We start from the raw sequence: 14,883 nt of genomic DNA, 5'->3' as shown, positions 1-14,883 counted from the left end.
CTGATCACTCAGGAATTCTCGGAGATGCCCGTTGTTGAACAGTCGGGCTACCTCTTCCCTTAATTGTCGGTAGTCTTCTGTTCTGTAGCCATGAGTGCCGTGATATTTGCACATTAGGTTGGGATCCCTTTGGGTTGTATTAGACTGTAAAGGTCTAGGTCACTTGGTATCTTTGATGCGTCCGATGGCAGATACGATAGCGGTGGCATCAACGTTAAAGTTATACTTTGATAATCTTGGCGCTTCTTTAGGTCCGGTGGGCCTGTTGAAGTTATTTTTGCTCATGAGTCCCCGATTGCTCTGACCTCGATCACTTCTCCTTTCATTTTCATAGAGTTTAGTCCGGACCCACTGTTTCTTCGGTCCTCATTGTACGACTGATACCAATCCCTGTTTGATCTCAGTTAACGATCAATGTCTCTCTTGACTCTTACATAGCGGCGGTTATGGACATTCGACCCTGATTTTCAATTGATACCGGTTATGGACATCGGCCCTAGTGACAGCTGGATATTCCACCAAGTTTTGTTTTAACTGCTATGAAGTCAACGAGCTCCGAATGTTGACTCTTTGGGTGAAAGCCTGAACATCCCAATCATCAACGACTGGTGACAGGTCCATCATTTGAAACCGGGAAACGAACTTTGAGCATCTCATTATCCTTCTGTTTTACTTTGAAAAGGTCCGACTTCCTAGTCTCGACCTTGATAGCCCCGGCGTATGCTTTCACGAAAGAATCTGTAAGCATAGCAAATAAGTCAATAGAATTAGGAGGTAAGTTGTGATACCATATCAAAGCTCTTTTTGACAAGGTCTCCCCAAACTTTTTTAACAAGACAGACTAGATCTCATCATCCTCCAAGTCGTTCCCTTTGATGGTACATGTGTATGACTTTGGAATATTCCTAAGTTCGTGCAACTCGTTTGGGTCGGTTGTTCCGTTATACTTAGGAATATCGGGCATGCGAATCTTCTTAGGGATTGGATTTGGAGCCGCGCTCGGAGGAAAAGATTTTTGCACGAACTTCTTTGAATCCAGGCCTTTCAATATCGGTGGTGTGCCTGGGATCTGGTCGACCCTGGAATTGTAGGTTTCTACCTTTTTGTCATTAGCTTCGATTTTCTTCTCCCCTGACTTTACCCGTTTTGTCAGTTCTTCGAGCAACTTTATGATCTCGGGGTTAGTCCCCGATTCATTTTCATTCGATCTCTTACCAACCGATTCATCCCTGCGGGTGACTTTCCGGGACGGATCGGGTTCAATTCTGCTCGATGTGCGATTTTGGTTCTGTAACTGAGCTATCGTCGCCTGTTGAGCCTATAACATTTCGAAGATCATCCGTAAATTGATCTTGTCTCCTTCAATAGTTTGTGTATTTTGAGTTGCCGATCAGGCTCCACCACAGACGTAATTCTCGGGATCGGTAGGCAGGTTTGCGTTGATAGCCACATGTGAATTAGCGTCAATAGGGTCCGCAACCCGAATTTCGATGGGATCAACGAGCGGTACCTCATCATTGGGCACTATGTTATTATTTTCACTGTGATGGCCGGACTCATTGTCAACATGTAGGGGTGTTGATTGAGAGTTTGACATTTTGAGCTTTAACCTGAAATTAGAGACACTTCAAGGAACAAGTGTAAAGTAGTGTGTGTTATGGAAATTTGTATCAAATAACCACTATTATCATTAGTTCCACGGTAAGCGCCAAACTGTTTACCCTCAAAATCGGATAATAATTAAATTTGTAAGTGATTTTAAGGATACACGGATTAACTTGATACAAAGTGATAAATTAAGTTGCAATTGAAATAAACAATGATAAAGTAAATTCAAACCACACGAATTGGACAGTTTTAGTCCCGGAAGGTTAGCCACCCTCGAGCCAGATGCACTTTGATCGGTATCACGATACAGAAGAACAAAAACTTAAAGAGAAAAATAATAATGTATATGCATGTTACAATATGGGAAATGAATTATCAGACCCCCTTTATATAGTAGATGAGTCCTACTTTAGGTACAATTCTATAAAAGGTAAATAATCTCTTGATTTGTCAATTGCCAGTTCCTCATTGATACGTGCCGAAATTTTCGCCGTCATATCCGATCGGTCACGGATATTTCGGTCTTCTGTTATGCTAACAATGTTTCTTCGAGCTCATTCGGGACTAGGATCGATTCCGGGATCACGACCTCGATATTCTCGAAGGCAGGCGTTCCAAACCCGAATTCTAGCCCGGTGGGACTTGGGGTCGATCTTCAGTCCTTTATTGCCATGTTTCGAACCTGGCCTACCATGTCGTAAGCGAGCTCGATTTCGACCGTATACAATTGTCCCACTAGATCGTTCTTCATGTGGAGCAATCTTCTTGTGACAAGTACTTCTCCACAATCAAACATATTTTAATTTGATCAATAAAGTACCAACAAATCATAAGCAAAAGCTTTGGAGTCAATTACCAAAATTAATGAAATTTGTTGTGCTTATTAGTAGTAAAACGTAATCTTGTGTAGTCCTACTACACTTCCACCACTCCTGTCTTCATCATCCTTACCTTCCGTCCTATTATATTTCATTTTCTAATAATCGTATGGCAATATTGTGGAAACAAAATGATGTTGTCCCACGTGCGTTTAAATCCAAAAAGGTGGTGGCAATTTATTGTAGAAAAACCTAAAGGAAAAAGAAAGAAAGAAAGAAAGGAAAGTTTCTTCATCATTATGTCTAACACACTTTGTTAGAGCAACCCAATAGTGAAGCTAGAGTTTCACTCCCGAGTGCCAAAATATAAAAAAATAAATAAATAAAAGAAATAAAGAGATTTAACATATAATATATATGCATAAAACAAAAAAAAATTAAAAGGATGTTAGTTGACACTTCTTGGTTAAACATGGCTCCGCGGTCACTAGAGCAACCCTTATCTCCCCCCTTCAGTCTAATTGGCTTTTTACTGTTTCATTGGAAAAAAACAAGTCATCTCATTATGGATGATGACGGATTATCTTAATAAAAAGAATGACAAAAGGTGAAATAAACTCACCAGCTCCATTGTACTTTGTGATTCTTCCTAATTGACATTACGCATGAAATATATGAATATGAAGAAGGAGAAAGAGAACAAATGTGTGGTATTGACAAGACTTGGTCGTCGAACTTACTTGGGGTAAAGCCAATGTATTGCGCGCCAATTTTTGTGCTGACCAGTGACCAGGGTTTTCTTGTTTGTTTCGTTAGCTACTTTTTTTCCCAATTGATAAGATTGGTATTTATTAATCACGTGTATATCAGACCTTTATATTATTTCCTAATTTATCACTATCCGATTTTTGTTTGCATTCTAATATCGACTCGTCGAACTCCAATTAGATCGTTACCACGGATTGAAATATTATTATTTTCATATTGGAATGCTATTGAAATAGTTAGTTAAATAATTGGCTGTGTTAGTGAGTAATAAGCTAGCTAATGTACAACTATTATTAGAGTTGGTTAAACACTGTTAGTGGTGGTTAGAGTCACATGATAGTCACGTGTGTATGAGTCTACAAAGGCAGCTTTCTTGTACTCATTCAAGCTAATGAGAAAACTTCTTCCTCATTCATATCGTTTGCTTCTAGAAAATTCTTCCATGCATGAGCCCTAGGTCACAGAATCATTGTCGTTGTAGACCAACTCTCAATTGTCCTTAATTTTGACATGGTATTAGAGCGGTGATCGTGAGGAATCTTCATCGGCGCAAAGTTCCGATGAAATCGAGCTATTTTTCGAGGTGAAATCTGCAGATATGGCCGAAAATGAGGTAAGCTCACTTGATCACACTCATCTGCTATTTCTCCAAGCAGGAGATACTCCAGGGCTGGTTTTAATCTCAATTAAGCTCACAAGGCCAGAGAATTATGCCCTGTGGAGCAGGAGAATGAAATTGGCTCTGCGAGAAAAGGGTAAGCCAGGATTTGTAGACGGATCTTGTGTGAAAAGTAGATACATAGGTGAATTAGCTGAACAATGGGAAAAATGTAACGCGAAAGTACTGTCATGGATTGGGAGTCACTACTGTCATGGATTTCGACTGAGTTAATGCCGGGTATTGTGTATGCCTCAGATGCGAGAAAAGTCTGGAATGATTTTCAGGAAAGGTTTGACAAATTAGACCTCACTAGAATTTATCACCTTTGGACTGCAATTGCAATAATGAGGCAAGGTTTAGACTCAGTGACTAGCTACTACACAAAAATAAAAGACCTATGGGATGAATTGGATGTTCTAGCCCCACTATCTTCCTGTGATTGTGAAGAGTCTAGGACATATGTAGTCCACTTAAAGTCACAGCGTGCGCTGCAGTTTCTTATGGGCCTAAATGAGAGCTATGACAATGTGAGAAGCAACATCCTTGCTAGAAGACCAGTTGTGACAGTGAATGAGGCCTATGTTGTTGTTACTCAGGAAGAAAGCCAGAGATCACTAGGTTTAGTGGACACTCATAGTGATCCACTAACTATGCTTGCAGGGAGGATACAAGGCTTTAAGTAGAAGGCTACAGGATTGGTGTGTGAATATTATGGTTAAAAAGGTACTTAAAGGAGAATTGTCACAAGATTGTAGGGTATCCTCCAGATTTTAAAAGCAAGAAGAAATTAAAGCAGGACATTTTGGTGGAAACTCAGGACAATCGAATATGAGAGCACAAACTGGTGGAGGTTTCAGACCTTATGCCAATAATGCAGCTACAGAAGATCAGATGCAATGACATTTCTTCACTGAGAAAGAATATTCACAACTGATGGGTTTGCTGAATAAGCCACCACCAACTGATTGCAATACAAATATGGTAGCAGGTAATGTTTCATTGCTATCTACTACATATGCTTGTGAGTGGATAATTGATTCTGGAGCTTCACATTACATTACACCCTGCAAAGAGTTATTAGAAGAGTTAAGGAGTTTAGAAAAATAACATGATAGTAGAGTACAAGTACCAACAGGGAATAAATCATCCATAAGAAGTGCAGGCAGTACAGTGATCTTAGAATGTCAAAAAATCACAAATGTGTTACATGTACCAGACTTCAAGTTCAATCTGCTTTCAGTCTCGAAGTTAACCAAGGAGTTACTATGTTCAATCACTTTTTTTCCTAATTACTGTGTGTTTCAAAGACTTCACAATGGCGAGGTGATGGAGATTGATAAAGAAAACAATGGCTTTTATATTCTTCAAAGAGGGTGGAAACCTACTGTAGGTGCAACAATAATAAGGAAAGATGAAAATGGAGTAAAACTATGGCGCTTAAGAATAGGTCATCCATCAGCAGTTGCGATGCAACACATACCTAGTTTAAGAAATAAAGCCAATGGCATAGTGCAGGAACACTGTCCAGTATGACCAATGGCAAAACAAGTCAGGTTAAGCTTTCCTAATAGTAAAAGTAAGCCCAGTAGTATCTTTCAGCTAATACATGTTGATGTTTGGGAACCCTATAAAAAGCCTACATTTGATAAAAAGCAGTATTTTGTAACCATAATTGATGATTACAATAGATACACTTGGATCTGTCTGATACAGTCAAAGTATGAGGTCTCAATTATACTCAAGAATTTCCTGGCAATGATAAGAAATCATTTTGGTGTCACTGTGAAAACACTAAGATCAGACAATGGAACAGAATTTTCAACTCTCAATGTAATAAATTATTCTCTTCTCTAGGTATAATTCACCAAAGCAGTTGTGCCTATACACCACAACAGAATAGAATAGTAAAAAGGAAGCATATGCATATATTGAAAGTTGCAAAATCCCCGAAGATTCACAGTTCCATCCCTGTCAAATTCTAAGGAGAATGTGTAAAGACTGCAGTCTACTTGATCAATAAGTTACCTACTGTAGTGTTGGATGTGAAGTCACCCTATAAACTGTTTCATGGTAAGAAGCCTAAACTGGACCATCTTAGGGTATTTGGCTGTTTGTGTTATACAAGCAATCTACCTAGGGGTGACAAGCTAACTCCAAGAGCTAGAAAGGCAGTACTGATTGGGTACTCTGAGACTCAGAAATGATACAGACTGTTTGATCTAGACTCAAGAACTTTCTTTGTTAGCAGAGATGTCAGCTTCAAAGAAGAGATTTTCTCATTTTAGGTCAATACAGTTGAGCAGGAAGAAGAGGTGTTGTTCATGCCTCTTACAGACATGACAAGCAATGTCAAACATACACAATATTATAATATGTATGAGGATCAACCTCCCATTTTAACAAGTAGATAACTCTGCTGGATTGGAGGAAATAGCAAAACCAGTTTCCAATGTTGATCATGAGATACAGATAACAGAAATTACAAACACATAAGACAATGCCACCTCTTCACAGTCTAATGCATCTGCAGATCCCATAGAACCGATATAGGCTACAGAACCAGTTGAAGAAGTCATTATTGGTGAACAAATTCCTGATTGTGGCAGAGAAAAGAGAGTAACCAAGCCACCTATTTGGCTGAAGGATTATGTCATCACTCCATCAAAGCCTACTATATGTCCATACTTCATTGCCAATTATATGAGGTATGGTCACTTGTCTGCAGCCTATCAAGAATATCTCAGCCTATTCTCAGCTCATACATAACCAAAAACCTTCAACGAAGCATCCAAAAACCAGAAATGGATTGAAGCTATGCAACAAGAAATTAATGCACTGGAACAAAATCAGACTTGGGAGCTAGTAAACCTACCTAAAGGGAAGCAAGCAGTTGGGTCAAAATGGGTGTATAAGATCAAGTATAAGCCAAATGGAGAAGTATACAAGTACAAGTCAAGACTTGTAGCTAAAGGCTACACTCAACAAGAAGGATTGGATTACCATAAAAATTTCTCTCCAGTTACCAAGATGGTAACTGTCACGACAGTGATTGGTGTTGCAGCCTCACACAATTGGCCTATATACCAAATGGATGTCAATAATGCCTTTCTACAAGGAGATTTATTAGAAGAATTCTACATGGCTTTGCCTCAATGGTTCTAAAACCAGGGGGAGTATAAGGTGTGTAAGCTTCTCAAATCATTATATGGTTTGAAGTAGGCATCCAGGCAATGGAACATCAAGCTGACTGATGCTCTTCAAACAACTAACTACATTCAGAGTCCCTATGATCATTCCTTATTTATCAAAAGAGAAGGTGAGGAGATAACTATCATTCTAGTATATGTGGATGATCTCCTTATTACCGGAAATAGTGGAAGATTAGTTGATCAAGCAAAACAAACACTACATAAGAACTTCACAGTAAAAGATTTAGGTGAGCTCAAATATTTCTTGGGGATTGAAGTTCTGAGATCTCAGAAGGGGATATTACTTAATCAAAGAAAATATACCCTTGAGCTAATCTCTGATATTGGCTTAAGTGGAGCCAAACCAGTGAATACACCTTTGGAAGTAAATGCTAAGTTCACCACAATAGACTATGATGCACATGTAGGAGGGATCACAGATCCTATTCTTACAGACATTACCTCATATCAGAAGCTCATTGAGAGATTGATCTATCTCACTATCACCAGACCAGATATCAACTTTGATGTACAAGTGCTTAGCCAATTCATGCAGCAACCTAAGGTCTCATATAGGGAAGTAGTACTCAGATTGGTAAGTACTTAAAAGGGTCACCTGGCTAGGGTATTTTGTTGAAAAACAGTCCATGCACACATTTAATTATGTACTGTGATAGTGATTGGGCAGCCTGCCCAAACACCAGAAGGTCGGTGACTGGTACATTGTGAAGCTGGGGGATTCTCTTATATCATGGAAATCAAAAAAGCAACACACTGTGAGTAGAAGCTCAGTAGAGGCAGAATATAGAAGTATGACAACTGCAGTTTCAGAGGTGATTTGGTTAACTGGATTGCTAGAAGAGCTGAATATATCTGTCACTAAGCATGTGAGATTATTTTGTGATAGCAAGGAAGCTATCCAAATTGCATTCAATCCCATCTATCATGAAAGAACAAAGCATATAGAGTACACTGTCATTTTGTTCGAGGCACCATTAAAGATGATCTAATATTGCCTGAGCATATCAATACCAAAGCTCAGTTGGCAGACCTTCTGACAAAGGCTCTGGGAACTGCTCAGCACCAACTGCTTTTATCCAAGCTTGGAGTGCTCGATGTATTCCACCTTCCAGTTTGAGGGAGAGTATTGAAATAGTTAGCTAAATAACTGTCAGTGTTAGTGTATAATAAGCCAGCTAATGTACAACTGTTATTAGAGTTAGTTAAATACTGATAGTAGCAGTTAGAGTCACGTGATAGTCACGTGTGTATGAGTCTATAAAGGCAGCTCTCTTGTACTCATTCAAGCTAATTAGAAAACTTCTTCCTCATTCCTATTGTTTGCTTCTAGAAAATTCTTCCATGCATGAGCCCTAGGTCATAGAATCATTGTCGTTGTAGATCAACTCGCAATTGTCCTTAATTTTGACAAACGCCAATATTGAAAACACAATTCATGTAGAATTTGATGACCACATTTGGAAAATATAAACATAGCTTCCTTTTACATCTAAATTTGGTAATTTGATCCAAGGGAAAACGATGCTTTCTGCATTCACTTAATTTGATAACAATATTGTGCGCAGAAACTACAGAAGAAAAATTGGAATTTTCTATCAAGAAAAAATGTAACAGTCTCACAATTCACAAACAATTATGTAATTGATCCATATTTATCAAATGTTACGATAATCTGATATTCAACCAAACTGAGGAATATATTGCAACTGATTCATGGAACAAAAAAATGAAAAATAAGAAAAGGGAGATTCAAGATTGCTATTACAAAATAGCAAATGAAAAGAAAAGACCAAGTTCTAGTTTCGCCTAACAACTACTACACACTCCTGCCATTTATATTTCCTCTATTTCACTTTAATATTTTAATGAATTTTCTCAACCCGGATCCCACGTCACATATTCCCATATTGGTATTTCCTCATTTTAACAACTGGCCCAAATACCAGCCCAATAATATAATTGGTAAAGGGCATGTTCATAACAAATTACAACATAAAAGGTAGTATTCAGTTTTTTAGAAAATCGGTTTTATACTATAATCAATTTTTCCTTTTTTTTTTGTTTACAATTAAATGTGTTTTTAATTGTTCTTTATTTAAAACAAATTAAATTTTTACTTGGTGATTTCTTTTATTTTCTGATGTGTAATTTATAAAGTGAAATATTTACATGCCATAACCTCTATTTCTAAATCGCATAATTGGAAAGTATATTTGGTCCCAAAAATTGGGGATAAGTAGGATATGAATAGTATGATGGAAGGACTCCAATGTCACGACACTGATTTAAGATGATTGGTGTCGACATTAAATTAACTCCACAGGTTCATGTACTAGTCTAATAAGTCAAGTAGCAAAATAGTTGACCTGTAAAAAAACTCTTATTAAATCATCAACATCTATGGCGGCCACCCAAGCTGAAAGGAAGAAGTAGAACGTACGTTCTTACGTAGAGTAATCTAACAGCTTTACAATACAGAGAACAATGGCACTATTTTGAAGAATAATAAGTTTGACTAGCAATTAAGAAGAGTGCTCATTCAACAATATTAGGCTGTGAAATGGTCCATCAAAGCAAACTTATATTGGCTCCATACAAGATCGGACAAGTATATATTATGCATGGTGCTTCTGCTTTGTTTTATTTAGGGTTGTATAATTGTGATGGGGTTGAAAAATAGAGAGGTGGAATCCTGTGGTTATCATTCCGTTCTTCAACGTCATAGATTTCGATTGAGAAAAAAATGATCGGACATTGTCCCACTTGGATTATATATCTAGAATCCCTAAAAAAATATTTATGGTGTGCCTTATACAACCACAACTGACTGCGTGAGGCCTCTTTTTATCTCACAAATTTGTGGACCCATATCTTACACTTTTGGATCAACAAAATTGTGAGATAAAAAAAAGGACTCACACAACTAGCGTGAGGCACAAAATAAAATTTTTCGTTAACGAGTAATCTATAACCACTATCTGACTATGGATGAAGACAAGTGTTAAAATAAATTAGACATTGTATTTGCATCAAAACTTCAAAGTACAATTTTTGTTTTACTAGTAGCTATAATGACAACAACGCCAAAAAAACTTTCCTTCAGAATAAGTTTCAGAAAAGAAGAAAACAAACCACTTCATAAACGTCACACAAAAACCAGATTCAATTCTTCTCTATAAAACTATCTGGTCTTATAATCTTGAACTTATATTAATATTCATGAACAAAGGTAGTAAATTATTTCTTACTAAAATATGGCAACAATGAATTGTTAATCGTTTTTATGCACTTAATCTAGCCATTGAATACTTATTTAGGGTGTGTTTGGAATTAAATTGTTTTTCAAGAAAATATCTTATGTAAAGAAATTATTTTTTGGTGTTTGGTTGCTAGAAAATATATTCTTTCAAAAGGGATAATGAATTCCCTTACTTATGGACGAAGTCATGTTTTTCTTCTTAATTTTTTAACTCTGTATTTACTTGCTCTAATTAGCAGTTAGACATTCTTATTAATCTTTAGTACTCAAAATTTTGGGTTAGGTGTCCTTCTCCTATTACTGGTAAATGTAAACTGCAGACCCACAATGTAAACATTTCTACTTAAAGGTGCTGCTTTAGAGCTCCACCTGTTACATGCACTGAATACACCATCGACTGGACATGTACCTATAATACAATTCATAGCATAGGGTTTCTGTTCGAGGAGTTTAGGTTATTCTACGACCTTAGAGAGGTCCGAAAAGGTTGGTTTTAGTATCCCTTAAATTCTTCCTTCTTTACGTTTAATATCTCAGGACCAGAGAGCAAATATGTTGGACCATTTAGAATAAGATGGCAGTTATTCTCAGGCTTTGATTGATTAGTAATATGTATGCTCCTTTCCTGAGGCGGACCCAGAGCTTTTTATACATATTATTCTGCTCAACTATTGCCCCCTAAATGATTTTAGTATTCAGGGTGCCAACGGCTTTAAATTAACCATTTTCAAAGTATATACGTATATATATACATAATTTTGGCCGAAGTTTACGGGGTCCGATGACCCCTCACCCGTACACATGGGTCCTCCTCTGCTGAGTCCTTTCTGACTAGTAGATATATTTAGACAAGTTAACTACTTTGTTCACGCCTCAATGTACGTTGTATACTGTTTGGTCAAAAAGTATAACTTTCGGTTAAAACTATTGTATTTATGTAATGATGGTTAAACCTAGTTAATGATAATATCTCTAAATGCGAATTCTGAACATGTGGATAATGTGAAACAGATTTAGTGGGAGACTAACAATAACATACATTAAATATTCCAAAAGGTATGAGCAATAATGGAGGAGTAACTAACAATAAATAACAATAAATAAAATTTAATTAAGTAAATAGGAGAAGTGGTTCACCCAATAATGAATGAACTAGATGATTGTGCTTCCTCACAATGATGAGTGACAGATAAATTCTAGAATGTTCGAACTATTCTCGGATCTGATGGAAAAATGTGGAATAATATGAACAAGAATCTTGATGAAAAAGTAATTTTTGTATCTTTTACAAGAGAGAGAATCTTTATCAGAAGTCTATTCTTATCCGGTGAATATCACATGCCCCCTTCCTTATCGTTTTTCTCTTTATACGGGACATATCTTTAAAAAAAAAACCTAATAGTACATGTGCCAAGAATATTCTTTAGAATATTTCCTCTATTATACTATTCTAAAAACTAGTTGTTACGACCCTTTCCACAGTGCTCGACTTCGGTCATTGTTGACATCTCGATCACGAGCTTCGCCGTTTCCTGATCGACCTCGATTGACTCTTCCCTCGATATTACCTCGCCCTAATTGGTCGACGGTAGATTTTGACCAATACATATACCAACGCAGTTAGGCTGATTTTATGGAAACTGAAAAAAAGTATATGCGATCATGCTTCTACGCCTTTGACAATGACACAACAGAAAATATACAAACCTAAGAAGGCGACTATACAAATTTATTTTTTCAGTTTCCTGAATTTCCACTAACTTTCGTCCTCAGCTAACTGCCTAATATTGAACTGTAAAAAAACGAGGCAGCAAAACTAATCACTGTCATTGAAAAATAATTTTAACGTTATTGAGAAATGATTTCCTCTCCTCTAGTTTTAGGCTCGGATTAGAATGCTTCTCTAATGTTGAATTCACCACTTCAAATAAAGAAAGTCTAAACTATTCGAAAGAGTGTCTCAACTACAATTAGGTATGTATGATCAAATTAAATAAGGAAATAATATTTATTTCGGACTGATGGATGTGACACGAAATCCTCAATTAAGCATACACGGATAACTCTTATATGAAAATATCACATTATTCTATTCCATTAGTTCTCTTGGCACCACTACATGCCATACGCATAGGTATAATTCCAAATTACCTAACTTCATTTTGTTTTTATTGCAAGCAAAAATGTATCCTACCGTTGCCCTACTTAAATAAATTAAACAGCTCTCCTGCTAAGAACATTGAGAACATGATTAATCACTATCATGTTTGCCGTCCCAGATGAATGTTTGCACAAAAATAATTAAAGAAAGAAATCCCAACTTGCTTTAAAAAAGTAAGCTTGAGTTGACTCCGAGTGGGATTTGGTGGGCTGGAACTTTCAAGTTTCATGGGAATATCTTTGGTGGCCGGCTGACGACTAACTTAATAGTAGTAGAAAATTTACCTAACTATATGGTGCATTTTAAGTGATTAGTGTCTACGAACGTGCGTTGCACGTTATTAATGACACATGATGATTTAAATATCATTTATATGAAGGAACAATAAAATTTAATTAATGAGAGAAATTTTATGTTTAATAATACAACAATCATCTAAATGTCGAAAAATATTATTACATTAGCATAATACATGAATTTAAAATAAACGAATATCATCAAAACTTACACCAATGATCAATTTTGTCATGTTAGTTAGATAATTATGTATAATAGTTTAAAAGTATTTAATGTGATGGTATCTTAATGAACACTTCTTTGTGGATAATTATTGTTTTGTATATGTTTCCTCCTAATGCTTTGGGTTCTCTGCCTTAACCAGAATTCTTGTTGTCGATCTTGATATCCCTTTTGAAGGTGCAACATACAGTTGTTCATGCAAGAAAACGTATTGCGGTAAATATAGTCCAATATTTACGATGTTTGTCCTTGTGCTTTATTTATTATATTTGCAAAACATAAACATACTAAAAATTATTTTCACATAAATTTAAAAGGATATTCCTTAGTTTCGGAAGACGAAAGTTGAATTCAGGGATAAGAATATACTTAGAAGCACATTGACCAGTATCATAATTTTTGCACGTTATTTGTTAAAACTTCTATATATCATATGTGTGCTATTACAAAAGCTATTCGGCGTATCTAAGTTTTTCAGTAGCATGATGGGCATAGTTTTCTTCAAAATTAATCTATATACAATGGAAGATCAATTTTAACTTAGTCTATTATATATACGGTGGCACTAACATACGTAAGAAATAATAAATTTGACGACAAACATGTATAGTAGAAGGTCACTTGGTATTAAAGTATTTAATATTCTTCTTAGTAGTAATTATTGGTATCATTTTCTATTGAGTCAAAAGCTGAAAAATATTTATTTTTACTATAAAATTTTGCAATCAACCTTTTATTTAGTTGATCAATATATTCAATTCTGCTGGCTAAGATATCTTTTTAATTCTATAGTATGATTTGCACAAATTGCGTTTAAAACTAATGATAGAAATATTTTTCTTATTAAATGCACTACCATTACCATTGTGATTGATAACCAAGTGTTCAGGAAGAATCAAATCATCTTTTATTGGATGCTCTTCTTTGTGTCTGACACGAAGCAAGAAGACAATGAATACTGGAGTTATTCTTAATTTATATTTCTTGTCAGTTTAATCTTTTTTATTTGAGACCAAAAGTATAACTTTGGTAAGATAACTTTTACAGTCTCTGCTTTTGTCGCTTTTGGAACTACGGGTAGTACTTGACAGAAATTACCTCTCAAACCATTAATTTTTCACCAAACGGTTCATTAATATCCAATATTTCTCTAGAACTACGAGCAATTATTTCGATCGTTTGACACTTAGCCTGTAACGATCCGACCGGTCGTTTTGACTATTGCAATCCCGTTGCCCCATTTACTGCTCAAATTGTAAATTACAATTGTTATTTGGCTTGCTGGGGTAATTGGTTTGGGTTCAGCGAGGCTTTAAAATAATTTAGAGCGCTTAGTTTCAAGGTTTAGAATTTAAGTTGAAAAGGTTGACCGGATGCTAACTTATGTGTAACGACCTCGGAGAAATTTTGCTAAGGAAATTAAGTTTGGTGGTGCCGAGGTAGATCAATTAGTACAAAGATTATAGAAATTTCTCGCGACAAGCTTGCGGGCCGCGGTTCGGACTTTTTGGGTTGAACAATGCACCGAAGTGTAAAGGATAATTTTGTCGGAAAATGGTCATTTCTGCGACTACTATGCGGTCGCAGAATTACTCCGCGGACCGCATAATGGTCGCAAAGTGGATCAGTAGAGGGGCAAGATTTGAGGAAAATTTGCAGTACACTATGCGACCGCATACCTGTTTTGCGGTACATTATGCGACCGCAGAACAAGTATGCGGACCGCATAATGATCGCATACCGGGTCAGTAACGCCCAGCTTTGGAGGCCAAATTATGTGGCCGGTATGCGGACCGCATACCTATTATGCGATCGCATATGCGACCGCATAACTGCGTCGGAGCTTCCATTCTTTCTAATTTTTAACTCGACCCAACTTC

General features: G+C 36.5%; 1 protein-coding gene across 1 annotated transcript; it reads left to right on the top strand.

Annotated features, from left to right (window-relative positions):
* The first annotated feature begins 3,792 nt into the window (after nucleotides 1-3,792).
* Nucleotides 3,793-4,538, top strand: LOC138907862 (uncharacterized). Its single transcript, XM_070198482.1, has 2 exons — nucleotides 3,793-4,024; nucleotides 4,111-4,538. Exons 1-2 carry the CDS (start codon nucleotides 3,793-3,795, stop codon nucleotides 4,536-4,538), a joined length of 660 nt encoding a protein of 219 aa, XP_070054583.1.
* The last annotated feature ends 10,345 nt before the right edge of the window (nucleotides 4,539-14,883 follow it).

This window comes from Nicotiana tomentosiformis, chromosome 3, assembly GCF_000390325.3.
Source record: "Nicotiana tomentosiformis chromosome 3, ASM39032v3, whole genome shotgun sequence".
In the NCBI taxonomy this organism is placed as follows: domain Eukaryota; kingdom Viridiplantae; phylum Streptophyta; class Magnoliopsida; order Solanales; family Solanaceae; genus Nicotiana; species Nicotiana tomentosiformis.
This window is presented reverse-complemented; position numbering and strand designations above follow the sequence as displayed.